Genomic DNA, 27,766 nt, shown 5'->3' on the forward strand with positions numbered 1-27,766 from the left:
AGTATTCCTGCATGCTTCTAAACATGCCAACTGCCATCTGCTGTAGATAATACACCTATCTATAGATAAGTAACTCATACAACCCTACTTCAAAAAAAACAAACTGTCCCTTTAAAAGCAAAAACATATGAATCATACAATGGCTTTGGAATTTTTTTAAATCTTAAATACTGCCAATGATGACGTGATATTCCAACAAATCCCTATAGTTTTCGAGAAATAGACCAGCTCCTTAAAATGGTTGAGTCAATGATTCTTCTTTTACAGCTCATGCGTAAATCTTTTAAAAGGAATGCTAGTTTGCTGAAACAGGTGGGTGTTGACTTTCTGGTGCCACAAAGAATCACGGGGAGATTTATGGTCTGTGCCACAGCACAAACTCAATGACCTAATACTCTCCTGACCTAAAAACAATAAAAATGTCCTAATTTTTCTGCAGTGCTGGTACATACCTGCTGGTTTCCATGGTATTAACTGGTAATGGATCCTCCTCATAGTCGAGTGCCTGCAGACCCAGAAGAAGAGGCAAAAGGCCACACATCAATTACACAAAAAAATGCACACACTTAAATTACTCTGATATAAATTCAAAGCATCCAAAATGATGTATGTATTGAAATACATAATTAATATCTTGTTTTCTTTCTTCTTGCTTTTCTTAAAAAAGGAAACTTTCATATTCAGACGCTGCCTTTAATGTAATATGGGTTATATTTTTTTATTGTCTACCTGAAACGCATGTGGTGTGGATGTGGATCTGTTCCTGAAGAAACTCGGTGGTTCTGACTGGTCCAAGAGACTCTCCACAGAGGCAGACTTCCCCTGAGATGGACCTTGGCTCTCCCGAAATCTGGGTTGATTCGACTGGCCAGCGTATTGGCCTGAACAAGACTGAGCTGAGAAGAACTGGGCATACCTGTTTTGTGAGAATAAAAGTACTTAAATGATTTGTTCTGTACCACAGAACTTGCATTCTGGCTCTGCTTCTCTTTCATACCTGATGGAGCTGGTGGAGGAGTCCAGGATGCGGCCTGCAGAGTGGGGTCTGTGGAGTTTCTTCTTGGTATTTTTGCCTTCATTATTTGCTGATAAAGGCCTGGGACCCCAGTCGAAAGGTTTCTCCCCCAGAGAATGCCTCTGTCTGGATGGAGATGGTAGCTGAGGCGCTGGTTGCTGTGGCTCGGCCACTTTCTGACCCGTCTTACGCTCCATGTACTCCACAAGGGCCTTGTGCTGCAGATGTTTTAAGTTTGTCTTTGAAGCGCTAGAGGCTGAAAGGGCTCTGCCTCTTGTCTCAAACATCTTCCTCCGTGCTGCCACCAGCCCCAGCTCTCCTTGCTGCACATGTTCCTCTCCTTCACATTCAAGGCTTTCACTTTCGTTGCCAAAGGAGCGGCATAAAGAGTGAATAGGAGCGCTGCCAAGCTGGTTGAGTTTCTCTGGTTCGGAGTAGCACATCTTCTTCTGTTCTTGAGTCAAACGCTTTCTGCCTCCGATGCGTGCTACCTGGGGCTGGGCCACATTCGCTGGTCTCCCGTTTTCCTTTTCAGTGTCTTTATCCATCTCCTCCTGCTTCTCCCTGACTTCTTCCTTTATGCTCTCCTTCTCTGTCTCCTCAGAGTTCACAGAGGGAGTTAATGTATCTGTTGAAGTCTCGGAGTCCTGTGATGAGGAGAAGGTGTGAATCACTGTCGGCCTCAGCTCAGGTTTTTGCCTGATACGATGTGGCCATGAGAGCTGCAGGTCTCTCCTTTTAAATGACGTCTCCCTTAGGACTTTTGACTGGGCGTCCTTCAGCTTCTCTTTGTAGTACTTTTTAAACGAGTCATCCAGGGTGTTACAGGCAACAGATAGAACTTCCCCTCTGTCGCTCTTGCTTGTGTCACTTTTTGGAGGTCTCTCCTTATCATTAACAGCCATTTCTCCATGACCTGTTTTGTTTGGGAATGCTTCTTTTCCTTTAATAATAAAATCAGCATCCTTTTTAGGCTGTAATGCTGCCCTGTTGGCTCCAGTGAGGTGGTACAGAAGCGGAGTTGTTTCTTTGTTTATCCTCTCGCTGGCTACATCCCCTAAGGGCTGCCGTTTGCCTCTCTTTGCCTGCTCCTCTCTCTTGTGGTGGTTGATCTTTTCATTGTTTATCAGTGAGGTGGCCTCTTTTGTTTGTTTGGTTGAATGTGGTGGGCCGTTTCTGTCAGGTCCACAGTAGAATATAGGGTTACTGGCGGTGTGGCGGCCAATATCTCTACTCTGCATCATGTCGATTTCTTCTAAGGCGTCAAAGCTTCGAGAGGACTGTGTCGAGATAAGGGATACTCTGTGATTCTCCTGATCCTGGTTTCTGGGGGACAGGTCCATGCTCTGGGAGGAGAAAGCCTCTCTCTCATCTGGAATCACTCCACTGGAAGAACGAGAGCTCTCTTGGAGAGGTCTAAAGAAATTATCCATTGTGCTGTGGCATCTTTCTTTTTCTCTTAGCCGGTGCGTCTCCACCACAGTGGAGCTCTCACTCCCAGCCTCAGACCCACACACAGATGGAGAGTGTGTCCTCATGCCAGATTCCGACAGCTTACACACTCCTGTGACAAAGTAGAACTGACCCTTATGCTGGATGCTGCTGTTGATAAAACTCTGACCAGCATTCCAGGGGCTGGCAGCTCGGGTTGGCTCTGAACCAAGCCAATCATGGGCCGAGTGCGACCTTTTGCGCTGACTCTCGAAATGGGTACCGCTACCACCGGGCTTGCTGTGATGGTCTCCATTACATCCACCGCTGCTTGAGGGCGATTTAGGTTTCAGGTTTTCGGGCTGGCTCGGTCCTCTGGGAGGGGATCGGCTTAGGATGTTTGTTGACTTCTGCTGCTCAGTGGCGGCTTTGTTGTCCGTGATGAAAAGGTATTCTGGGTTTAACGGTGCCCTGGGCTGATCTTGGGGCTGTAGGTGGAGACGATAGCTTGGCGGCTGCTGGACCTGTGGCTGTGGCTGTTGAGGTCCTCTCCAAACGGAGTAAACTGGGTCAGAATTGAAGCTTGATTTGCCTGTATCCGGTTTAGCTGTCTCAGGTTTTGGAGAATTCCCACCATGGGGCTGTGGATGCAGCCGATTGTGGGGCCTGGGCTGTTGTTGAACCTGTGGCTGTTGGGGTTGAAACTCGGTGCCTTGATGGTGTACCCGGCTGTTTTCCAAGTTTTTTGTGGCTATGAAACTATCCAGGCGTGCTGGGACTGGAGGAGGACGGACAGGAGGGTAAGCACTTTGGGATGGAGTCACCGCAGGCGCCTCTTTTTTCGAGAGCACTTTATTGTTATTATGGAAACTGTTGTTGCCATTGAGGTGATTAACATCAGTGCTGTTATTGTTACGATACTGCTGTGAGATGGCTTCCACAGAGCGATAGAGCTGGTCCATGGTCTTGGAGTCGGACTGCAGAACCTGGGTTGGATGGTAAATGGACTTCACGTACTTAAGATCAGCATAGTGGCTGAAGGAGCTGGAATGTAGGTCGTCTGGGAGAAAGGGAGAGGGGTAGTCTGGGGCAGTGGACCCGCCGGAGAAGGAGCTGTAGGCAGAGTCTCCTTTGCCGTGTTGGTGGTGGGCGAGTTGGTCGGCGATGCTGCTGTTGGACTTGGCTGGGGAGAGCCGGCTGACAGGCAGGCTCAGAGGATGCAGGTCCACGTTGCTCATTCTCTCAAAGTGGAAGTTGTAGGAATCCATGGAGGACTGGGGCGGATGGCAGGAAGGGAAGGGCGGGGTTTGCAAATGTGTCGTCCGTGTATGTGCGCTGATGCATGTGGCTTCCTTGTGGGTGAAACTGGGGAAATTACCACCAACACATTTGCGCCAGGTTGTCTGTCACGCTTGTCATTAATTAGGTCATTTTCCTGCCTCCTTTTTGCTTATTCAAATCCTCTTGAGATGGTTTGCTGAGAAGCTCCTGGAGAAAAAAACACAAACACAACACAAACTTGTTATCACCCTGAAATCTAGACTCCAGTCATGCTCAAGAATAAAATGGTTCAGAAACATGTGTTGTCAGACCGCTAATGAATGCAAAAACATAGTGGCTGATACTCAGTAAATCATGTGACTTAGTGTAGTCTCCACAGAACGGCCCATTGTTTCGCTGTTGTGACTGCTTTGCAACGGCATGACAATTTCACACAAACACGCTTGTTTGTGTCTGATTGTCAACTTGGCGTGTCGACTGGTTTAATGGCACACACAGCTGCACCCTCACATGAAAGAAAAACACCTTCATACTTTATTTACGCTGTATGCATGGAAGAAAATTCTCCATCAGCTACCCTGCAGATAAACCAACTTTTAGCAGGGTGCTTTTTGCTCACTATTAAGATGCCAAAAAACAGCAAATCTTTGCCTGGCATTTCTAGGTCAAATTCCTCTTGTGAGAAATTATGCTCCACCTGTTATAAGTTGTAAAGACAAATCATAAACCTCTTGACTGATTTTTTTCCCCCAGTAGAGGATTGTTTATGCCTACCTAGTAGTGCTGATACATTTCAGCACCAAGAGAGAAATTCTTTAACTTTCTAAATTATGTATATCAATTCATGTTCTATAAAGTCTATTATTATTCTATTATTATTGTTCTTCAATCTCCTTAATAGCAACAAGGTCATGTTCCTATTATTTTGGATACAAGACATAATGTTGAGTCATTTTCATGTTTCACAGCTCACACAGTTTACTGCAACTTTGGTTTTGTAGGTCAGTACAGTTAACCACCTGTTGAAGTCTATCTGCCGTTTTGCATCAACGAGGCTTTTAATTAAGTGCCTTGAGGTTGGCAGTGCACGTTGCAGCACACACATGAAAAAATGCTCGGAATTCCATACGGAGCTTCAGAAATCCTGGAGGATTAGTCATGTGATGGATGTCTAATGCCTTGTTATACAGCACGACGTCCCGTAAAGACTTCTCTACCTTTTGCCCTTATTGTTCTTGGGACAGAGGCATTTGCTTCATCCATTTCTTGCCAAATAATCTCCTAAAATATTACGATTTGGGAAAGATTAAACTTTTACTCGATTATACATGCACTGGGACTGAGGCGATAATGAAACCTTTTCAGACTATTTTTCCGTGCAAGAAGCTGAAGTGTTTTGCAGATAACTTTAAAGACAATTCATATTTCCAACTGAGACACAAGTCAGCTATATGAACCCATAAAACATTTGCAAATACTGCTTGATCATAATCCTTTAGCCTTTCTGCTGTACCATTCATTCTGCAGACCATTTGTTTAAGCTGGGATGAAACTTTTCATGACTACAAACCAACCTTGACTTTAGTTTAAGGTTGGTTTTCCTCAAACCCCTCTTGTACATTTTTCATATTTCAAGTTTAATACCTTTCATTAATTTATGGATGACATTGTAATGCATCTCATCTTGTAGCTAAACAAAAGCTTCTATTCAAGTTTTACATTTCGAGTTTTCTACTGGTGCTAACTTTGTTTTATATCTTAAAAAAAAAATCATATAATAGTATAGCAATATCTTGTAGTAGTATATATATTGTTTTTTATTAGGGTAGGTATCTTCATAGGCCATTTCTGTCTTCTAACCTCTTCTGCACAATATTTAAACTTTTTTGGTAATTCCTAATGTCCTTTATATATGTGCATTAGTGCAAATAAACTAAAACTAATCTAAAAAATATGTCAAGGGTCAAAATTCCTACAACTCTGTAACACATAAAAACCTGCTGCCGGCATTATTATAAAGTCATCTTCAGTACACAAACTAGCCTCTGGCCTGCAACCTAATGATGATGACAGGTTTAAGTTTTACGGTGGACTCTAATGACAGAGTAAACGTTGGCTTCTCTCTCCCATGACCTGCATGTCTTTTGATTAACTTTGTCATCAGCATGAAGCAACATACCTGTCATGCATACACAAAGGTCAATGTTGCCAATAAAACAAAGACAAGCCAACCAGCTAATAAACTCTGACACTGCAGTATGAAGGCTGGGACTCAGCTTTGATGAACATGCAAGAAATATTGTGTTATCTTAACCAACAAATATAAAATCCTGAGGTAAATTACAACTTGTAACTTAGACTGACAACCTCCTTTATAATCAATTCAAATGAGCAACATTTTCCCAGTATGGCCATGTTTGCTGGCCGAGCTGAAAAACCAGAATCAAAGATGATCCTTGGTGGTCGCTTTGCATACACACAAAACCCACCTCCCAAGAGCCTTTCAAACTACAGTATTAAGGGGGATTCCATGTGTTTATGAAGGGCCTTCTGATCTGCGGTGTGTCTGTGTGTGTGTGTGTGTGTGTGTGTGTGTGTGTGTGTGTATGTGGTTTCCAGCCCTCCTCTTCCCTCTGCGAACAGAGAGAGAGGCTCCCAAACAGGGGAGCGCTCAAGTGGAAGTGATGGAGGGGACAGGCAGTGACAAAATGTACAGAGAGGAGAGACGGAGGGAGGGAGGGTGAGGCAGAGGGTGACCGGCCCAGACAAATACCCTCACACGCAAACCACAACAACAAGAGACAAGAGAAGTGAACAATGACAGCAGGAAAGCCGAACGCAAGTTGGAAGGCTGGATCAACAGTCACAGCAGCAAGGCAGACTGGGAGCTACTCAGAGACTTGCGGACTCAACTACTAGTGGACTGGTGTGAATGAAAGTTTAGAAAGAGTACACCATCTGCAGAAAGAAACACAAAAACTCACCCAAACTTTGAGTCTAAGTTGCTGACCATCCAGATTTCCATCTGAAAAAGAAAAAAAGTTTCCTAAGTTTCAATTCAAATAGTATTTGCTGAATGATTTCCGTCCTCGTCTCTTTCAGAACATCTTTCTTCCTCTAAATGAGGGACCAGACCAAGTAACCAGGAGAGCTAGATATTAGAGAGAAGACTTCTAGCGAGTCCCTTCTCCCCCCACTGAGACCCGAGGCTGCCTAGCGGGAGCCACTGATTGGCCAGCCGATGACGTCCGGCTCTCCGGTGCACAATGAGCGCAGCGGAGGGAATATTTCACTGCCGCAGATAGCTGCTGGTGCTGCCGGCCGCCTGAACAACAGAGAGAGAGGGGAGAGAGAGAAAAAAAAAAAAGAGGCCTCGCATTCCTGGCTGGCTTCAAAGACGGAGCAGAGGCCGGGGCGCCATTCATTCCCAAGGCCCTGAGCCCAGCACATGGAGACTAGCCAAGGCAGGAGGGAGGACAGAGGAGGGGAGGGGGTAGTGGTGGTCGGGTTGGTGGGTGGATGGGTGACCTCCCAGCCTCCACCCAAAAAAAAAAAAACCTGTCACAAAGACTAACTATCCCCCACCATCACCCTCATTTTCTCTCTTATTCCTAACACCTATTAGTCTTCCCTGTTTTGTTCTATTCTTTAAAGCCCTGTTAATGACATAAACTACAAGCTAATCATTACCCAACAGCAGAAATCTCTAGTAATCACTTCTACAGTAAGACTGATATGAACATAATCATTTCTTTTATTTATTTCAAATCTTTATGTTTGATTTATGTAGTCATCACCGTACCAGGATCATTGGCCTCTTTCCAATTTAAAATATAATAAACAATCTGTGTATACAATATGATAAATGAACAGTTAAAATGACAATGACACAACAGGTGGTGGGCTAAAGATTAAGTAAAAAGTATGCCATCTGAACAAATAGTTAAGATTTATGTATTTAAACCATTACACTATTTGGTCGATCTTGTTTTTGCATCAATCACACTCTCAATGAAACCATCAGCTTTCAAAACTTGTGTGTAATTGTCTAATGCCAGACAAAGACCCTAGTTGCCCTCTCTATTGTTTTCTATGGTGGCTGGCAGTGCTCAGCTATGTAGTTTTTGTTACTGTTAGCACAGTGTCAGACAAAGTGGTGCAGAGAGCAGCATCAATGTGATGTTGTTGGCTTGACTGCTGCTGTGGCTGACCCTACCTGTGAAGGACAAATGTGAATAAGACTGAGAGAGGGAGAGATGCATTTAAACCAGATTATGTAATTTTCAAAACTATAGGTCTGACATATTAAAGAAAACTTGACTTGAAACTGTTGATATACAGGCATGTATTACAGCCACACCTTAAATTATCTGTAAGCCTGGTTTACACTTAAATGATCTAAATATTTTATTTTGAAGGCTGATACCTAATTACACTAACAGTTGATTAGATTTTAGCTTTAACAATAATGTACAGTACTGATCAAGTCACTTTCTACACATTGTTAAAAGAGAGCTTGAAAAACATGGGGTCGACCTTAAATAGAGACGTGTAAACAAACAAGGATAAGCTCATGACCACTTTCTGCCTGACAACTGAGCTAAGTACTATATCACGGTGGCGGGTAGGAGGGTGTATGCCTTAAGAAGCATAAGACTTTCCATGTGTTTAAAGAAGTCCAACAGGGTCAGGTAAGGTGAGGACACATTTTCATAAAATAACATTGGATTTATAAAAATGGTGAATTAGAGAGAGAATATGTGGTGAGGCTGATGGAGAGAGGGAGGAATGAAGGATGGGAGGGGGGGTGTTAAATTCTTTCAGATTTTTTTTATTGGTGATTATGCGTTCCAGCGTGACCTACACCATGCAGCCACGAGACTGGACCACCAGGCATCTGAGAAGCTAAAGGGAAAGATAGATAGAGAGGGAGAGAATGCAGAAAGCGGCAGATGCCATGGTAGCCAGCCAACCAACTAGCAAGCCAAAACCAATAAGCTTGTTAGCCCCACTGGCCCTGCTAAGTCTGCTAGTAAAGATGATGATGGGTTGGCAGACCTCTGACTGAGGAGCTAAGTGGATTGTTCCTCAAAATACTACTGTTAGCAGCAGCACTGTCAATCAGAAGCAGTCACCAATGAGAAACTTGCTTGGTAGATCAAAAGGACGTAGAAAGATAATATAAAGATGGACAAAATGACAGTTCCCTAAAACATCTCAGTCACCCACTGGTGGCTGGCTGCAGTATAAGTCAACAACCAAAATGTTTTTTGTCATTTTAGGTATTTTTCTATCACTCTGGTGTGTATATTCAAGTGTCAGGTTTGGTTTTAATTAGTTATTTGATGCTACAAAAAGCGGGTGGATCATGACTGACAGCTGTGATTGACTCACAACTGAGTTGGTTGGGTTTGTGGGGGGGACCTTGATACCGTGGTTCCAAACACTTTCTGATGAAGTAAACAGAGCTCAGGGATTTGACACAGTTGCTTGGTCAGCAATGTTTTAATTCACGGTAAATAAGTCCTATTTAAGATTGTCAGGGACTATTACATTGCTACATTTTGTTATTATTATTAAATCTAGTAAAGCAGTTATTTTCTCACTCCCTTTCTACAGTCAGACTTCTTTTTGCTAGTTGTTAAAGTTTTTCTCATTGTCACTTTTAATAAAAAACGCACTTGAGGGTAGCACTGTCGAAAACAGCACAATATTCTACTTGGGAGCAAAGCAGTGCCAAATGTGGCTGTTTAAAGACACTATTGCCTCAACTCTTACTGTGCTAGGAAGAATTTAAAATGTAACACATAGTGGACCATTCTCATAGGACACAACAGTCAAAAACTTTGCAAAAGCATAAAGCAGACAACTCCGAGGGCAGAGCACTGACTCAAAGGGAAGCAAAAACTATACTGAGCACACAGATCTTAGTCAACAGGCACCACTCTTGCTTACGGCTTTAATGATTTAATCTACTTGCTGTGTAGGATTAAAACTGTTCCACTGACCCTTTGGTCTGTGAAGGCCTTTGTCAAAATGTGAACCATTATATTATTTACTTCTTCACAGTACACTGTTTATGTTGTGCTCTGTGAGGTGCCCTTAACTCCCAGGTAAAATGAAGAATAACACAAGGCACTAGAAGCCTATCCTGTGTCTTCAAATCAGAAAACTTTTAAAATAAAATGCACGAAGGAGGCATACTTCACTTCTGGGCCGAAGTCTCCCACAGGACCTGAAAGACATAATTTCTATTGTCTGCGATCAAACAGAAACCGAGAGGAAGCCGTTTTTGAAAAGGTGGAAGTGGTCTGGTGTTGAGCACTGACAGAGCAAAGCATCCATTAGCGGGAAAGGGAAAGCTGCATTGCCATGCACTGTTATCACCAACGCCTGCCATACAGTACCTCCTGTATGTGTGTGTGAGTCAAACACAGAAAAATACAGAGAGATTCAGCACGTCTATGTGTGTGCAGCGAGAGAAACTGTGGCTGTGTGTTGCTGGGCAGTGCTCACACCGGTGTCTAAAATCTCAAGCTGACCAAGACAAGCTGTCACACTCTAATAAGCTCTGCATTCCTGCCTTGATCTGGCCTAAATACTTACTTGACAATATTAACACGTAGACTACTTGATTTCACGTTGATGATTTCACTAAAAGTTGTATAAATTCAAATAAACTGACGAGTCTACTGAAAACTAAATGCATGCATCTGTAATGGGAAATTGAATACTGCTTCTTTGTTGGCAGCCCTGACATCTGTATTTAATGAAAAGTTAAACAATATAATGTTTTCATAATGACACACACCCATGCACACAAAATGCAACAAGGTCAATAAGAGTATTAATAATATTATCTGCTATAAAAAAAATAGTTAAGCATTCTGTATCCTTCCTGGTCAACCATTAACCAGGAACTGCATCTTGCCTCACATCAAGGAGCACTGAAACTGAACACAGGCCTCTGCAACTGAAACACTTTTTATAATTTCCAAGTGGCTTCTGAGAAGACAATTACTTTTGTATTAAGGACCCCCCGGGGGGCTGCAATATGATCTAGTCATGGTGAGTTTAACCGGATACTGTACAAATTCCTCCGCACTGGAATAGTGCGAACCTGCAGGCGATGAGAGTTTTGTTGGAGTTGAGGTGTGTTGGATCTAAAAATGGGCCGTGCAAATTCATCATTACTGCAGCATATTGTTTCCAGTTTTTGGCATGTGTATTATTATCTGGGAACATACTGATCTGGGTCAAAGTCGGATGTGGAATGATTATAAAAAGAACATTTATGGAAGCAATTGGACAACAGGGAACTGGATACTAAACTGAACAAGTGCCATGTCACACACCTTTTTAATGTCTTGCACCTTGTGGAAGAAATGCCATGAACAGGCCAGTCATGTCAGCAGAGAGGTGACCTATGCCCAACACACACCCAACTTTAAGGCTCGAGGATCACATGTTTAGCTGACAGCATTCAACAGCATCTCTACAAATAAAACCTACCCAATTCATCAACATTGCAATGTAATAGAACTATACTTTTTCGAGAAAAAAAAAACTTTTTTTTAAAATGCTAAACAATCATAGGGTTGGACTTCCATGTGACATTTTTGAATGAGAGCAGAAAAAACAGCTTGTCAAATAGCTTGACGTGTTCAAGCTTTGATGCAATCCAAATGTTTGCATAATAAATTGTTATGAAAATAGCGCAGGTCCTTTCGGGAACAGCTCAATGAATGTGTTGTTGAGTGAGAAAAAAACAGTGGATGAGAAAGCAGACAGGTGTTAGCGTTCGGAGCAGAGAACAAATTAGCAGTAAAGTTGTCAAGTGTAAGCTGATGTACAGTGTATGTTGGCCAGTTTGTCCATAATTAAATGCTGCATCTAGTGCTTTGTTGTTGTTTTTCAATTCAATAGCTAATAATAAAGATATGTTATTCATATCAATTCGTTCATCAAATCTTCATTTTATCATAACACAGAGGCCTGACTGACTGTCATGAAAGAGCAGTTTATATGTCACTCAATCCAATGATGTGTTGGTCATACTCTATAATGAATACATGCTTGTGTATAGTGCATAATACAGATACATAATTAATCACAATACTGATCTAAAAAAAATTGCAATTAGATTACTTTCCTATATCATTCAGCCCTAGAGACCACAAACAAAAAGGGAGCCACAGTGACAAAAGAGGGCCAGGGAGAGGAATGTATGAAAGGAGGAAAAACACTGAAAGTGAGAAAGAAGAGACGGCCGGCAGGAAGCTGAGGACAAACACCACAGGAAAAAAACACACAATAACAAATGACCCACTTCCTGTTTGAAGGTGGGAAAAGTCTCAATGACTCCATCCTTATGGAAAACTGTTATCCCTAAAAAAAAAACATTGATTGTTCTTGTGTCCCTGGTGTGTCTACTATCGCTCTCAACAGACCCTAAAGACACACTTTCTGTAGTCCAAGCAGGACAGATAATATAAAGATCAGTTTGGTCCTAATCTGAAAGGTAGCCCTGTTTTTTCTTTGGGCACCGTCTGTCAACTTCCCCTCGCTACTTTTGCATAGTTGCACATGTTGTTTTTAGGTCCATAAAATGTCAGGAAATAGTAGAAAACTGCAAGGGTGAACGTGTAAACACCCACAGTAAAGTCTAACAAATGAGTAAAAATGTCAACATGAATTCATCACTTGGTACAAGAGGGCACTGAGGCACTTCATCACCACAAAAAGTCCCTGCCAGTTAGCTCATCCTATGTCATCTCTTGCCTATAGCTGCCTCTGCCCTGCCTGCTGCAGTAACCCTCTCTGTCCCGTTACATAATGAGCCGTGGTCCGACCAGCTGACCACAGACACACAACAGACGCAGGAATTCACCCATGGTGGCCCCTGAGCTGGTACAGCGGCAGCCGTGACACTGCATGACACCGCCAGGAGCACATGAGGTCTAGCCCAGAGGTCAAGACTTCCCCAAGAGACACTGACTTCACTGTACATGTATTGCTCTTGGAATATAACTGACCATTAATTACTCACAGTGACTTATACATCAGGATTATGGGTCTGTATTAACTCACCCAAACTGCATTTTTTTTTCTTGTTTGAATTAATGAAGAGCAAGCAAAAACAAATATCAAAACACATATCAGGTCATATACTGGTTAGATGAAAGCGACGTGAGGACATATGCTATTAAAAATTATTTAGTACCACTATTGCAGCGATGTTGATAGGGTGTTAAATCAGACTAACTTTTTTTTAACATAGACTAAGTTATATGTAAACTGTTTTACATATATTATTTATTATTATATTATTTTAAATAAGCTTGAAAATATTTTATAAGAATCATTATCACATATTGCTAGTCATACAGGAAAAAAAAGTTAAAGATGCAGGATTGATTTTCAAACAATCTGATAATATCTAAGTTAACTGCTGTTATGTTAAGTTGATGGAAATCATTTTGTAATCAATAACAGTGCACAATAACTGAGAAATGTATCTGGGTACTCTCATCTTTGAAGGAAATTTCGTAAAACTAGTTTAATCCCCAAACTGTACACAGCTAAAGTATTTTGGTTCTTATATTTACTGTAAACTTGTTGTGTTGTAAAAATAAACTACTGTTCACTGTTCTGCGCTTCATGTTCCTCTGTACGCAAACTCTCTGTCTGCTGTGTGTTAAACTGTGTTAGCTGTTAGCTCTATTAGCACAAATATCAAGAAAAAAATGACTCAAATCAATAAAATCAGCATGTAAAAAACTCTTCTAAAAAGTCTCCTGTTTTATGGAGGACTGGACAAAACCGGGTCACTGCCAGAATGTGGTGCAGCTGTGTCTGCTAGAATCAGCTGTTAGCGCTGCAGCTCTGTAACACACTCCTAACAGCTAACTAGCTCTCCTTCTGCAGATTTCAGCATTGATTTGTTGTTCACAATGTCGCATTATTAGAGAACAAATGGAGGGCTATGAGTTGACAGCGGCCTTTCAGATTTAAACTCGTCACACTAGATGCAGGCCTCTCACCTAGCAACATTAAATTAAATGAGAGCACATCAGAGGCAGCAATTTGTGTTTCATAAAATCTTGATATGAAATACAGCTAAGCAAAGAAGTCCAACTAAAAACACATGAGATAGAGAACAATTAAGTCCTTTTGCAAGCTGCTAAATATACATTTGTCCCTTCCAATTATTCATTGTTACTCATGGAATGTATTAATGCTGTTAAACTCCAAGCAAAAGCTGTTAATGGACTTATCACACCTTATACAGAGTGGTGTAGAATAAATGCCATACAACATGACCTAGTTCTTTCTTGTATTTTTCGCAATTTGCATGTGGCAAACTTGCAAAGTGGCTGCTGTTCTGCTCCCTGTGAGGGTGGCATTGTCTGCCATGCAAATAATCGGTTTTAAAAGTATAGTACCAAGTATTTATTGAAAGAAACATAAAAAGCATTAATGCATTAATAACCTTAAAAACAACACTAGAAAGCATGACATTAATGGAACAAAATTAAGTACAGATATTCATGGAGGATACATGTAAACTCATACTTTTTATCTATTGCTACCATGAGGTCAATAAAGCCCCTTCCTATCGTTAATGACATTCCCATCAGCCTCAGTTCTACTTTGTGTTTAGTGATAATTAGCAAATATTAGTATGTTATAATGCCAAATTAACAACTTGTTAGAATGTCAACATTTAGCAAAACAAATCAAGTACGGATGACCGTTGACACTTGTTCAAATGTTGTGAATGGCACAAAATCTGGTTCTCAAGAAAGAAGAGAAAGTGACCGACAGTGTGACTCAACTTGTCTGCCAGACCATTTCCAACAACTAGCAATATAAAAACCAAACCATAAAACAAACTGCTATCTGTAATGTGTATGCATGGCGATATTATCGATCAGCAGGCCAAACACCTGACACTTTATGCTGGCATGGCGCTCTGCCGAACAACCAAAACTGATAAGGCACAGAGGGTCAGAGGCACATGGAAAGGAATGTGCTTGATAAGCATCTCGGGCAGGTACAGCAGGTAAAGCAAACACTTTGTTATATTCGGCTCTCAGTTTGACAGCTTAAATCAAAATATGAAATCATATTCAAAGATCCAGCTACTTATTTAATACTGTGGGCACAGAGAGTATTCATTCATTAGTTAGGTAAGTATGTATTATGCAATGACATAACTAGTCCTCCAGCTCCCAGTGGACCAATAGCAAGGTTTGTTCACACACAACACTAAGCCTATCTGTTCAAATCTACACTATCCCTGGAACATATTGTCATTTGTGCTCAAAAAGTTACTGTGTTCAATGCTCTATTCAAATGTCACTTACATAACATGTAATAATCTGTGATGATCTCAGCAGTCAGCCCTGTGCAGACAGCAGGTGAAGATAAGACAATAAGAGGACAGTCTGCAGGACACTTCCTGGTCAAACAAACAGCTGTGCATACAGCAAGATCACAGGGATATAAAGTTGTGTATACATTTAGTGAGGCATGGCTTATTAATAGAGTTACTAATATTAGCTTAAAAGGAAAGGTGTGATTTTTAAGTATAGCTGCAACCGGCAATTATTGTCATTATTGATTAATCTGTCAATTATCCTAAATAATTATCTTGATTAACTGATTCATTGGTCAAAAATAGTTCACATTGAATACAGATATCTTGTTTTGTCCAACCAACACTCCAATATCCCAAAGATATCTAGTTTACTATTTCAGAGGACAAAGAAAAACTGAATTTTTTCCATCGAAGTCAAAGCGAATTTTGAAGTGAACTATTAATAAAAACAACAAAAAACCACCTTAAGTCAGCGTAAAAAACTTTTGTGTGCATTTTTTTTAGTTTTTTGACTTGGAGTTTCAATCAAGTGTTCCCATGCACATCTTCAAAATGTGCATCAAAATTCGCAGATGAAATCACAAATACTGTAAAACTTAAACCCTTGATTATTTAGAAAACATGCTTGGACGTCACACTCAGTTGCCTATCATGCGGCTTTTATTATATAACAAGGACAACGTTTTGGTTACAATACCCATTGCATAATGAAGTTGGATATTTAAATTGTAGTGAGGAGAATATGCAAGGGGAAATGTGCCAGAGGGCCATTTTTGCAGAGACGCCTCAGCACCAATCATGAACGCATGAATTGCCAATATTTGCTTAGCAATAGTACTGAGGGACAGAGTACGCCTTAGACTTAGAAATTCAATTCACCTGACCTCACTAAGTCTCAGACATTTCATCCATTTAGCTGCAACAGATTGAAATGCTATGTCTGTAGCCTTGGGTTGTTTAGATTTTTAGATTTTAATAATATACCTTCGATGGGAAAACACACAGAAACATAATCCCTATCTTTCTGCAGTCACACAAATCCTAAATCTTTATATCAACACACTGTCCTATTCACACTGAGACAGTCAGGCTACATCATTAGAAGGGGGTGTTTTCCCCTCCTGTAATCTTTGGACCTCCTGCAGTGGCCAAAGTCAAGTTACAGTACTAAATGATCTCCTGAGCTCCAAGACAACAGCATTCCTCGTCTGGCCTTATTGCTCCCCGAGATCTAATATGAGGCAATTACAGCCAATGAGTGGACAATTTTAGACCGCAGAATGTAATAGAAGATATACGGGGACAGCAAACATTCCAGTTTCCAACACTAAACACACTCGCTACCAAAAAACACAGGTTACAGGTGTGACTAATAAAATGAATGATGGCTGATTTCCATTTAGCTGCTTTGATCAAACAAATTCTGATTGAAAACACCTGCATTGGTTGAATAAAATATAATCAACACATTTCAGAAAACCAAGAAAAAAAACCTTTCTGCTGATCCTTTCTACAGTCACACAGGCAGATTTGTTTTAACTATAGTAGAAGAGTAAAATTCAGCCATGCATACATCCTTGAGGTCATTTTAATGGATCCTACATGCACTGACGTAAGAGGAAAAGGCTTATTGACAGCAGGAGTCTTTCATGCAAAGAGCTCCTGCTATTACATGGGCAAGTCTGTGACATCAGGTCTGGTGAGGCAAGAGAAAAAGCTGAAAACAAAAAGAAATATGAGGACAAACAGGATAAAGGTGTGAGGAACTGGGTCACTGTCCACTATCTAATATGGCGTGATGAAAGTGAAAAGACATGCCACTAATCTCCCCTTTTATACCTGCCAGGATGCTTTAAGCAGCATGAAAAGGACAGTCTAGATACACGATACGCTGCCTTGTAGAGCAGCAGCGGCAGGACAACAAGGAAACATTTGCTCAGTCTTGCACCAGAGATTTGAATTGCAAAAGAACTCGCCAGGCAGACAGAGAGACTGTGTGAGGGCGCTACGGTTAATATTCACTTCCCCCACTGACCCCAACATGGTCGCTGCTGGAGTCAACAACAATTCTGAGCCAAGATATGTTCTGGGGACATTTTTAAGTCTAGTTGCCAACCATCAGGTGAAATAAACAACATTTTTGTTATAATACAATGAGCAAATTATTAGGAGCACTCACCCTGACAGACTGAGCACATTAATTCCCAGTAGAAGTGATGATCCGTAATTAAGCAGCAAGAGATAATGATGTCTTGTGGGTAATAGGTGTTCTTAGATGCAGAATCATTCTGTCTCGTATTTATGTTTTTGAAAAAAATCCAGTAATTAGGCCTCTTCTGCTCTATTTACACTCTTGTCTCCAGTCATTTCTTACAGAGAAAGATGATTATTCAAAACTGTTCCACATTATTTATTTTACCTATTTACAGCCTGGATAAAAATTGTTTATCGACCCACTTAAGTTTCTTATGAATCATCACTGTAAAACACACAAAAAAACTAGGGTAAATCAACTTCACACTATCACAGTTACGACAGAGATCACTTTGGGTCTCTGTTTGTCTAAACCAAGTGTTTTTGTTCATATAGACTTTGGGTATTGAGACATTAGTGAAATGGGAAGTCTGCAGACAGATGCTGACCTAAAAACTTTTGCCCACAGTAAACGTTTTGCCTCCGACCTTGTGAGGCACAATATGATATGGAAAAAGCCCAAAGCACACAAAATAGCAGATCACCTCCCTCAAGGTATATGATTACGCCAAACCTGCAGTTTCTGTTGGCTTCAGGTGTTTAATTTATGTGCAAAGCTGCTGGAATATCCTCACTGAAGTGGACTTTCGAGCTCAATTTATTGCTTATTTCATTTAAAAACAAAACGTGAGTCCAAGTTTTAGGCGGACTGTAGAGCTGTCTGTTGGCAAGAATCCGGCAAAACACGATACAGAGGTGACAATGCAATATAATGTGATACTGTAAGCAACTCGATATACTGCAATTTTGTCACTTAAAACTGTCATCTTATAAAGAGCAGTGGACTGTGTCTTTGGCTTAAAACACCAACAAATGCTATCCAAAGCCATCAAGGAAATAAAGAGTTCAGTACTAACAACATAATTTCAGATGATCATTGACCAGTTACTGTTACTAAATTAACATTTATTGCAACAGAGCCTTTGTATAACCCATCATAACTATAAAATGTTTTAATTTGGGCCCCATAAAAGCAAAGGGAAAGTTTGAGTAAGTTGGCTCTGTTTGAGCCAAACATCTGACAAGCAAGGAATTTATCTCCTCTCTCCTGCTTCTCACGTTCTCAATCTCCACATGAACCTGGAATAAATTTGATTTAGTGGACAGCTTAGTGCTAGGAAAGCAAAACTGCAGCTTTAAATTTTAAGAGTGCAAAGATCTCAGCTTTCAACATGTTCCACAATGGCTTTTCCATGCCCTTATTCTGTACAAACTACTGGCACTACATTTTCTTTTAAAGTAACACCAGTAAATAGCGCCAACAAAAAATCTTTCTACCATTATAGCGCCAACGGCTTCTGACATTTAAGTAATCTGTTCCAGGTGGACAGTGAGTTAACATTTAGCCGGTGCTCTTTCTTCACTCTTCAGGCCATTATGAAGCAGATGATCAAGGTAACACAGGCAACAATTTTTTTCCTGAACAGGCTGATAAGTCTCTCAAACTGAGTAATCCTGGGTAAGCGCTTTTCCTCTGAGAAGTTTGCTTTATGCTGCAGAAAGCTATATGACGGAAATAATGTAACAATGACAAAGAAAATTATTATTTTATCCCGAATACAGTAGCTCTTTGTTAGCTTGCACCGCCATTACCACGTGTATTGTGATTTATCAGTCATCTCACCCTCATCTGAGCATATTTGACACAGAACATATGTCGGAGCTCTATTGTAAGAACAAATTTGTGTCTAATGTGCTGATAATTGCAGAGTCCCACCTACACCTCAGGCTATAGCCTGCAGGCTGTAGATCTCCCATTATACAGACGCCTCTTCAGACACGGAAACACTCGGTGTTAACTTTTAATTGTCCTGCTTTTGAAACATATACAGTAACCTAATAGTACTGATCATCACGCTCAGGAGTCAAGTGATTTCTAATCTCCATTGTGTTTCCCAGCACTGAGTCTGCCACCGTGGTTAATTTTGGGGGAGCGGATCACAATGGGCTCCTTTTACTGCTGGCAGCGCAGGTTTCCTACCTCAGAGCAGGGGAGGAGAGAGGGGATCAGAGTAGAAAAGGGGGGTTTAAGGCTGTAAAATAATCACACCGAGATTAAACTTCACCGGTAAACAGTGCAACACACTCTGGACTTTGTAACCTTGGAGGAACAAATGGTGTGGTAGTCAGATGTGGCGCTGGCGGTGGAAGCATTTGTGTGACTACAGGGGGGACATTACTCCTCTCTACGATGCAAAGCCATTTGAAGTAAAAGCTATACCCTTGCATTCAATTCAGTATTTATACTTCCACTATTATTCTGTTTTTTCTACTCTGAGATAATATATATAACTGTATGTATTGGCTGAATGCACATTTTCCATTTGTTTTTGGCTCAGTCTCTTCACTTAGTAAATAATTGGTCTCAAAGCTCCAATCAAGCAGCAGTAAATCAGACTGTATGTTAAAAAGAACCTTTACTGGACGACAAATATTTAAAAGAAACTTGTTTGAAATTTATTCATAGCTGCAACCAACAATTATTTTCAAAATCTCTTTTTAAGATTATGAAATCATGACCAACATCTCATAGACCAAGGTTCTCTCCTCAAATGTCTTATTTTAAAAGCATCAAATTCTCTAAATCGATTGCAGAATGACTTATCATTTTAGCCCTAAGTGACTTTAAATTGTTTTATATAATTTCATCAACTGCCTTTCTGCTTTTGCCAAATATTAATGTATTAAGTTTTTTTATTTCAGCAACTTAGATTGAAAATGTAAAAACCCAGCAGCAAGGCCATTCCACCTCTAACTGGACACACAGAAGAAAAGATATCAAGCCTCTACTTCCAGCCATGTCAGACAGATGTAAATACCTCTTTCATTAGTCAATATCACAGCCTTATTACTGCTTCCGTGGCCGGCTCAAGTCTCAGTGACAACCCCTCACCCACACCTTTTCATCAGGGGCTGTGAAACCTGAGCAGGCCCTCCTGCAGACCAGTTAACATGGTGTATTATGGAGCTACAGTACACACACAAACTCTCAAACAGACACAAAGGATGAAGGGTTGCTCTGTAGTCTACAAATACAGTAAAACAGCAACAGCATTAATAAAAGTCTTTCTCCTCATGTCTGACTCTCTGTGTAAAACTTTTCTTTGGAAGCATCACTAACCCTGCTTATCTCAACGTCAACGTTTTAAAACTTTAAGTCATAATCTGTGATCAGTGTAGCTTTGCATTTGAGTTGAGCAGTGTGGCTTGGATTTAGATTGAATTTGGATTTTCCTGGAGGACTTTCTGCATTACGGCTGTTGCTTCTCATACTAACAAAACAAACTGTTGTTGCTGCTGGTAAAAAAAAATGAATCCATTTTTTTCTGTTAATCAGCACAGAAAAATCCTAACCAATGAATCTAGAGTGAAACTGTTACATTATTATGATTTATAATGAGGGGTCCTTATTTTTTGTTACGCACTGTAATGATTGATTTGATTGATGATTTAGAAGAATAGAGCTAACTCATTACCAAGTTTCAAAAATATTTTCTCAAAAAGGCTTAGCAAGTGTTTTGTAAGGGAGGAACTCAGTTAGGCCTCAGGATACGAGATACAGTAAGGTAACACTAAATGTAAAAATAACTTTTGTTTGTGTAAAAAGAAACTTCACAGGGCACCTTTACTTTTTAAGAGTTTTGTTTATTGTCTCTAAAGTGTGTGAATGCTACATAACTGTATTTCCTGTTCCTTTACATTCCCCCAAAGAGTAGAGAAAGGGAGTAGGACAAATGTTTAAAAGCTGTGCCTAAACAAATAGGTTACTCTAACACTGACACATACTACATATGACACTACCATATCCCAATGAGAGCCCTATAGGGCCATACAATAGTGTAGGTGTGGTCCTGTCAGATAACCAGAATAGGCAGGCAGACAGACACACATAACCATACACACTTTCCAGCCTGCCCTCAGGGGGTCTCGTATTAGCCAGCGATAACCTCTGACAGCCATTTGTCTCCTTCTCGTCTGTGTGCTCTATAGGACCTGAAGAGACCTCAGTGTTCCCCTGACAAAAGAAGGAGGGTCTGACAATAACTCACAATCGCAGACCAGTCAGTGGTCAAACCCAGGTAAAATAAGAGAAGAAGCCCCCCGGCCCTGCCTGCAGAAAAGAGCTCTGAAGTAACAACAGAAGAAAAGAACAGAGACAAAAGGTGGGGAAACCGAGCTGGAAATGCGGTTTATCAGGGGATTTTTTTTCAATTTAAACTTTTTTTTGCCATGGTAAGACTGTTGGGTCTTGATTTGTCATCATTTTCAAATCCTTTAGGATGCACCATGTTATGTGTGATATATCCTAAGGTTATTTTCCTGATAATGCTTTTGATTTTGATAATTCAAGTTGAAATCTAATTTTGGTTGATTTTCAAGTAAGCAGTGAAATTATGACACCCCTGAAGGAAAATATCTGTCTCTTTACTCTCTGAGGGGTTTAAGCAACCCCAGTTCACTATACATTACATAGTAATTTGCCATTATTAAAATAAAAATATTTCTTATAGCCATTACAGTAGCCCATCCAAAATCTCACATTCTTGTGAGAAACTTTTAAGTTCTGTCATTATTAGATTCAGCACCTTTGACCAACATAACAGAAAGCCAGTGTAGGTTAAATGACTGCCAGGCCTACTTATGTTGTAACGAGTAATCTTTCTTATCATTATCAGTAATAACTTCAATCTTTGCTGTGATTATGGATATGTTGGTCATGCCAGTGGGTCTTACACTGAGTTGCTTCACCTTCATGACTATGACAAAAAACACAGTCACAGCCTGGTTTTATTTCTGTGGTAGCAATTGTGAAAATCTACACAAACATATTTATCGATTAGCTCAAATTCTACCACAATGATGAAATGTTAAAGTAATATTTAATTACTTATGCTTTCATTCCTTTTCAAAAGCTCTTCAACATCAAGATATTTCCCTATTAATGTTTCCACTTGCAGCATACGTGCTAGTTACCAACCTCAGACTCTCCTCCTATTATTTCCTATTACTTATTAATCCAGTGGGGACATTTTAACTTGAATATGACATCTACAGCAGGCCTCTCTCTTCCTCTTGTGCTCTGATTCTGGAGAATCAAATCTTCCACCCTGATCTCCTTATCAGTGCTTAAAGAGACCTTCCTGAAATGATGTCATACAGCCTACCTGAATACCTGCATGATACAATCACACACTAAAACATGCATCTATCATCTTATCAAACTTTCCAAGGTCAGTAGTTTCAAAGCAGAGCATGTCGTCATGATGACTTTGTTGAACCTGAATGCCGCACCTTGAATTAACTAACCTCTGTGCTAACTACAGTTTAATAATTATGTTACCAAACATAAAGGTACTTCTGCATGACATAATGTCCTGAGATTATTTCTAATATGTCATCCTGAATAGTCCGACTTTATTACCCATTAAACCCTTGATAATAACGGGTCTAGTGAACTTTGTTCAGCTGAGTAATTCCCACTTTGTAGTTCTACTTTACAGGCACAATCTCAACATTTTCAGGCTAAAATGGTTCCTTTTTTATGCATTCCTGATTAAAATACATAAACAAAACGTTCTGTTGCTTGAGCACATCAGTTGATTCAGACCTAAAATCACAAAGTTAGTGGTTTATAATTAATATCATTACAAATCCTTCCTTGTATCTGATTACAGCAAGCAAGAGTCAATAATTTCACCATCAAAATAAGCACCATTGAATTCCCCATCCCTTAGAATGAGTCATGCACAGCCATTTCCTTAACACATTAATTTTCCTGACATCAACAATGCCAGTGAAAGGTCATGCAGGTACAAAGGAAGGGGTGGGATTACAATAAGATCATGCTTCATTACTGGAAAACGTAAACAACACAGGTAAGAAGAAGAGAAACCGAAAAGCTGTTAACTGATTTATAACCGACGCCTTCTTGTTACATCCTTGACTATTATCTCCCTCTGACACCTTCGTTTGATTTCAAAGTGACACCTTGCAGAGTGATAATGATTTAGTTACAGCAGCATTATGTCATTACATAAAGGGTTTTCACCACCGTTTATCTGCTTTACTTCTGGAATTTCATTAGTTTTTTTAAAATCTGAATTAAAAGATCAGTTGTGTGTAATCCTACCATTTCACTGGGATCACGTTCAGCTAGGGCTGGGCGATTATACAAATGTAATTTTTAATCATGATTTTGGCTTCAAATGATTATAGAATCAAGATAATAGAGATAAAACTATTATTGTGCCACATTCCATCCCACAACAATGCTCTTGTTCTGTCTTGTGTGATAAATCCAGTGTGACCCTTCTTTTACAGTGGTGCACTTTCACCTGGTTTTGCTTACTAAGTGGTATATGTTTTACCAGTTTATCAAAATGTTCAACATAAGTTTAGTTGTTTTCGATAGGATGTGGCAGTACACTTCAACATATTTGATCTAATTTATTTGTATTATTGTATTTATTGTATGTATGTATAGTATTGTATCTTTATATCATGAATATACTATTAGTAGTTTTCGGTAGGCTGTAAAAGTTTAATAACATTACAACACTGTTTATCTTATTTATTAATAAGTAGCTTAATTGTTGTTGTTGTTTGTTTCCAGTTGAGCAGGTAAAGAAAGTAAATCTGTTTTCAAAAAATCTTTTTATTTTTATTTTAAATAAATTATTAAATTATTGTGATTATGAATTTTGCCATATTTACGAAAGCCCTATTTTCAGCTACATTTTCAAGTTTTTAATTATTTTTTGTCTATTGCCTCTGTAAGTTTCACTATTGCTTCAGAAATCCATATGAACCCATCTGAACTTCATAGCCTAACCTTAGCCAAACCAGTTAGTCCATCCTTGTAGAGGTGGGCTGTGTGAAAGGTCGCTGAAAGAATGTAAACATCCAAGTAAAAGCCACATACACAAAGAGAAATTTTCCACTGAACAACAAGCCCTACAAAGTTTACATCGCACATGTAGTTCAATACCCCAAACTAGTGCTATTTTGAGTCTGTAATGTCCAAAAATGACCCTTTATAAATGTAGTCTATTTTGTTGTGCTGCTATTTCTGCTAAACACCATTGATACTGTGCACACATGTTTTGCGAGTAAGAAAGACAGAAAGACATAGTAAAAGAGAGTGAAAGAGATCATGTTTCAGCACCCAGGGTAAGTTTACATATATGGCCTATGGCTTTGTGACCCTAATCTATTTTATAGATCTTCTAGCTCTTCTATTTGCTTCCACCTTTTGTTTCCGGCTTCCTTTCTTCTTTAATCTTCCTGCAAACACACACACCACCTACTCATGCCATCACAAATACAACCACCAATAATGACCAAATATGTGTATTTCCACATGCTTTGGCTTTGCATCAAGTTATCATCAAGTGTGTCACTGAGTCAAAACCTCCCTGACAAATACAACCACCTTCTGGTCCATGACTATCCAAACAGAGCACTTTGATGAGTTTCGGATCAACAGGTGTTTATGCGGGCACCTGTGCGAAGAAGGTGCATGTTTCCTCAGTGCACAAATGTGTGTGTAAGTACGCATGCAATACACCTACATGCATATCTACTCTGCACCAACGTCTCCGCCTGGGTCTCTTTGCAGCCTCCAGGTCAGACTCTGTGGCCCCGGGTCAGTGGCCTGAGCAGGGCGTCCAGCAGCAGCGCACAGAGAAGCCAGTGTGCTCCAACTGCTCCCATCATCTGACCAATGCACTGCATGAGTGCTTCAGTTTCAGCCTCAGTACAAAACACCAGTGTCTGGTTTCCCCAAGAGCAACACTGCCACGGCCGTGGCGCCTTTTGTTCCCGCTTTAAATAAAACATGGTCCAGTCATTAGGTAGAAAGGCCCTCCTGTGCATAATTCAGGGCCAGGTATCAATTTGGGGCAAGGAGATAAGGTTAAGAAAGGACAATGCTGTGTTTTTCTCACAATACTGTCAAACAACAAACATTGCATAGGTAATATGCAGCACAGAAAGTATGAAAATAGCTATTAAATGAGATGATAACAGTAACTTGGGTTGCTGTTTATCTCCAGTCCAAACTGTCCATTACAGGGCTGCAACTAATTATCATTTTCATCATCAATTCAACTGTTTTCCCAGAGTCCAAGGTGTCATTAAGTTGGTTGTAAGTCCAAAACCAAAACAATTAAAATGGAAAGAGAGAATTTTAGGTTTACTACAATGTAATCTATAATTAATAACTTTATAGCAAAAGGTTTTTTTAAAACTATTATAGATGAAGAAGCCAAACTACAGCCCTTAAATGTTTCCAACAAGATAATAAAGACATTTTCAAAGATTAAAAAAAAAAACTTAGACTGTACTACTAAGTCAGAACTGAATTACAGACAATTAAATAACAATAGCTGTTAGTATGTTAAAACACAATCAACCACTATGAGCACTAACGTGGCTATTTGCTAACGTTTGCTTTTTAACCGAGCTATCACCAGTTCTGGCTAATTTAAGGACGTTTAATTTACTCCTGAGACGCATTTCAACTTTTGAAAACTATACGTGTAGAGAAATGTTCAACATATATAATATTCATAGAGCTATATCACTAGAAATAATGTGCAACAGGTTGACAGTTGACAACCGAAACTGGACAGTCACAGTGATACTGTGTGCACCTGCTGCTACCAAAGTCCCCTTCACCTACCTGCTTATTCCCGGTCGCTGTTTTCAACTTGTAGTCCTTGTTTCTCTCGGATGTGTGTCTTCTTCTCGAGTGAATAACACTTAAAAGAATATAAAGTAACGCTTTAATTTCACTTTTTATGGTTAGCTGACGTGCCTCGCTTCTCTCTGGTAATGAGCTTTCCTTTTTCCTTCGCTCGCAGTTAGCTCACCTTATTCCCTGGAGAGAGGGAGAAGCGGATGAAAGGTAATAGAGGACCATGTTGGCCAATCAGATGCGGCGGGAGGCGGGCACTTTGGGAATACACGACATCCTATTGGTCAGTCCGTTTTAATGGCGGAACAGTGAAAACAGGATTTTTTTCTGTATTGTTTTTTTTTTTCTAAACATGTTTATTGCACGTTTTGTTAATTTACAAACGGTGAACAACATAGAACAAGAAGGCACATACATACCGTCACACTGTTGAAATAATCGCCTTACTAATTTTTTCAAGTTTTGGAGGAAACACAAAAAACTTCACCAAAAGTGTAACATATGACATTTATTGATAATGTCGCTCAAAAAGGATGTAATAAAGGGTGGCTATTGGCACAGTAATAACACTGTGTGTAAATTATGTAACTTAAGAGAAATAAATGACTTAGGCAATTTTTTTAACATGCCTTTGTGACTGAAGCAAGATATGGTAACACTTTATTTTGAAGATGTCTACATAAGAGTCACACAAGCCTGTCAGAAACATGACATGACAAGTATCATGAGCATTAATGTTACTTCAAAGTGTCATTAATGTTCATGACACAGCCCATGTCATGTTTATGACACGCTCATGTCACTCTTATATAGACACCTTAGAGTAAAGTTACCAATATTAGTGTCAACAATAAGACACTGATAAACTAAACTGATAACTAAACAATCTTCCTCTAGCTCTTCTTTGCTGGGTTCTTATCTGATGTCTATGAATGTGGCAAATTGTCAAAGAAGTGATGATCTTAAAGGGGTAAAATCACATAATCTGATCAACTGAGGATGTAGGCGATTTTACCATAGGTGGCCGGCGTCATGAGATGATTTAGGCAAAAAAACAATTTTGACAAAAAATGACGTAGGTGATTATTTTAACAGTGTGACAATATGTTTATTGCAGATTTTGTTAATTCACAAACGGTGAACAACATAGAACAAGAAGGCACATACAAGAAAACAACGACAATAATGACAGCCATAATGATGAGGAAAATAAAATGAATAAATAAATAACTGGAAGGGGGGAAAAGGGGGGGGGGGGGGGGGGGTTATAACCACAAAACAAAATTGTGGTGGTAGAAAGATAAATAAACGAAAAATAATAAATAAATAAAGGCATACATCTATACACACTCACACACACACACACACACACACACACAGATACATAGTTTTTGGAGTTCTGTATTGTTATGAAAAGCAGCAGATGCCAAAATGAACAGTGATATTTGTAGTGTTACACTGAACTCAATAAAAAAAAGATATGTAGTCCAAGTGAAAAGTTTACCAGATTAAATATTCATGCTGCCAAGGAAAATGTTCAATCTTTCAAATATGAGCAGCAAAATCTCACAAGAGAATAATATGTGGAAGAAAAAAACCCATCAGTCTACATAAGAGTTAATGTTCTCAGGGCATCGCAATGTGGATTGGAAGGAGCTAATCATTTCTAAGAGGCTCTGCAATGCAAAGCTATATAAACTACTTT

The 27,766-nt window shown here is 39.9% G+C and overlaps 1 protein-coding gene across 3 annotated transcripts in view; it reads right to left on the bottom strand.

Moving 5' to 3' along the window:
- shroom1 (shroom family member 1) overlaps positions 1 to 26,197 on the bottom strand; it is a 34,134-nt gene extending 7,937 nt beyond the window's left edge. For 2 of the 3 annotated variants that reach the window (XM_059352464.1, XM_059352462.1), the window contains exons 1-5: positions 26,047 to 26,197; positions 6,712 to 6,752; positions 998 to 3,934; positions 730 to 916; positions 453 to 505 (exon numbers count right to left, since the gene is read on the bottom strand). In XM_059352464.1, coding sequence (XP_059208447.1) covers positions 453 to 505; positions 730 to 916; positions 998 to 3,714 — 2,957 coding nt within the window. In that variant the 5' untranslated portion in view covers positions 3,715 to 3,934; positions 6,712 to 6,752; positions 26,047 to 26,197. The remainder of the gene's footprint in view (positions 1 to 452; positions 506 to 729; positions 917 to 997; positions 3,935 to 6,711; positions 6,753 to 26,046) is intronic. The other variant, XM_059352463.1, reaches the window with a different exon arrangement.
- Between the last annotated feature and the right edge of the window lie 1,569 nt (positions 26,198 to 27,766).

The sequence above is a fragment of the Centropristis striata genome, chromosome 15 (genome assembly GCF_030273125.1).
Source record: "Centropristis striata isolate RG_2023a ecotype Rhode Island chromosome 15, C.striata_1.0, whole genome shotgun sequence".
Lineage (NCBI taxonomy): Eukaryota > Metazoa > Chordata > Actinopteri > Perciformes > Serranidae > Centropristis > Centropristis striata.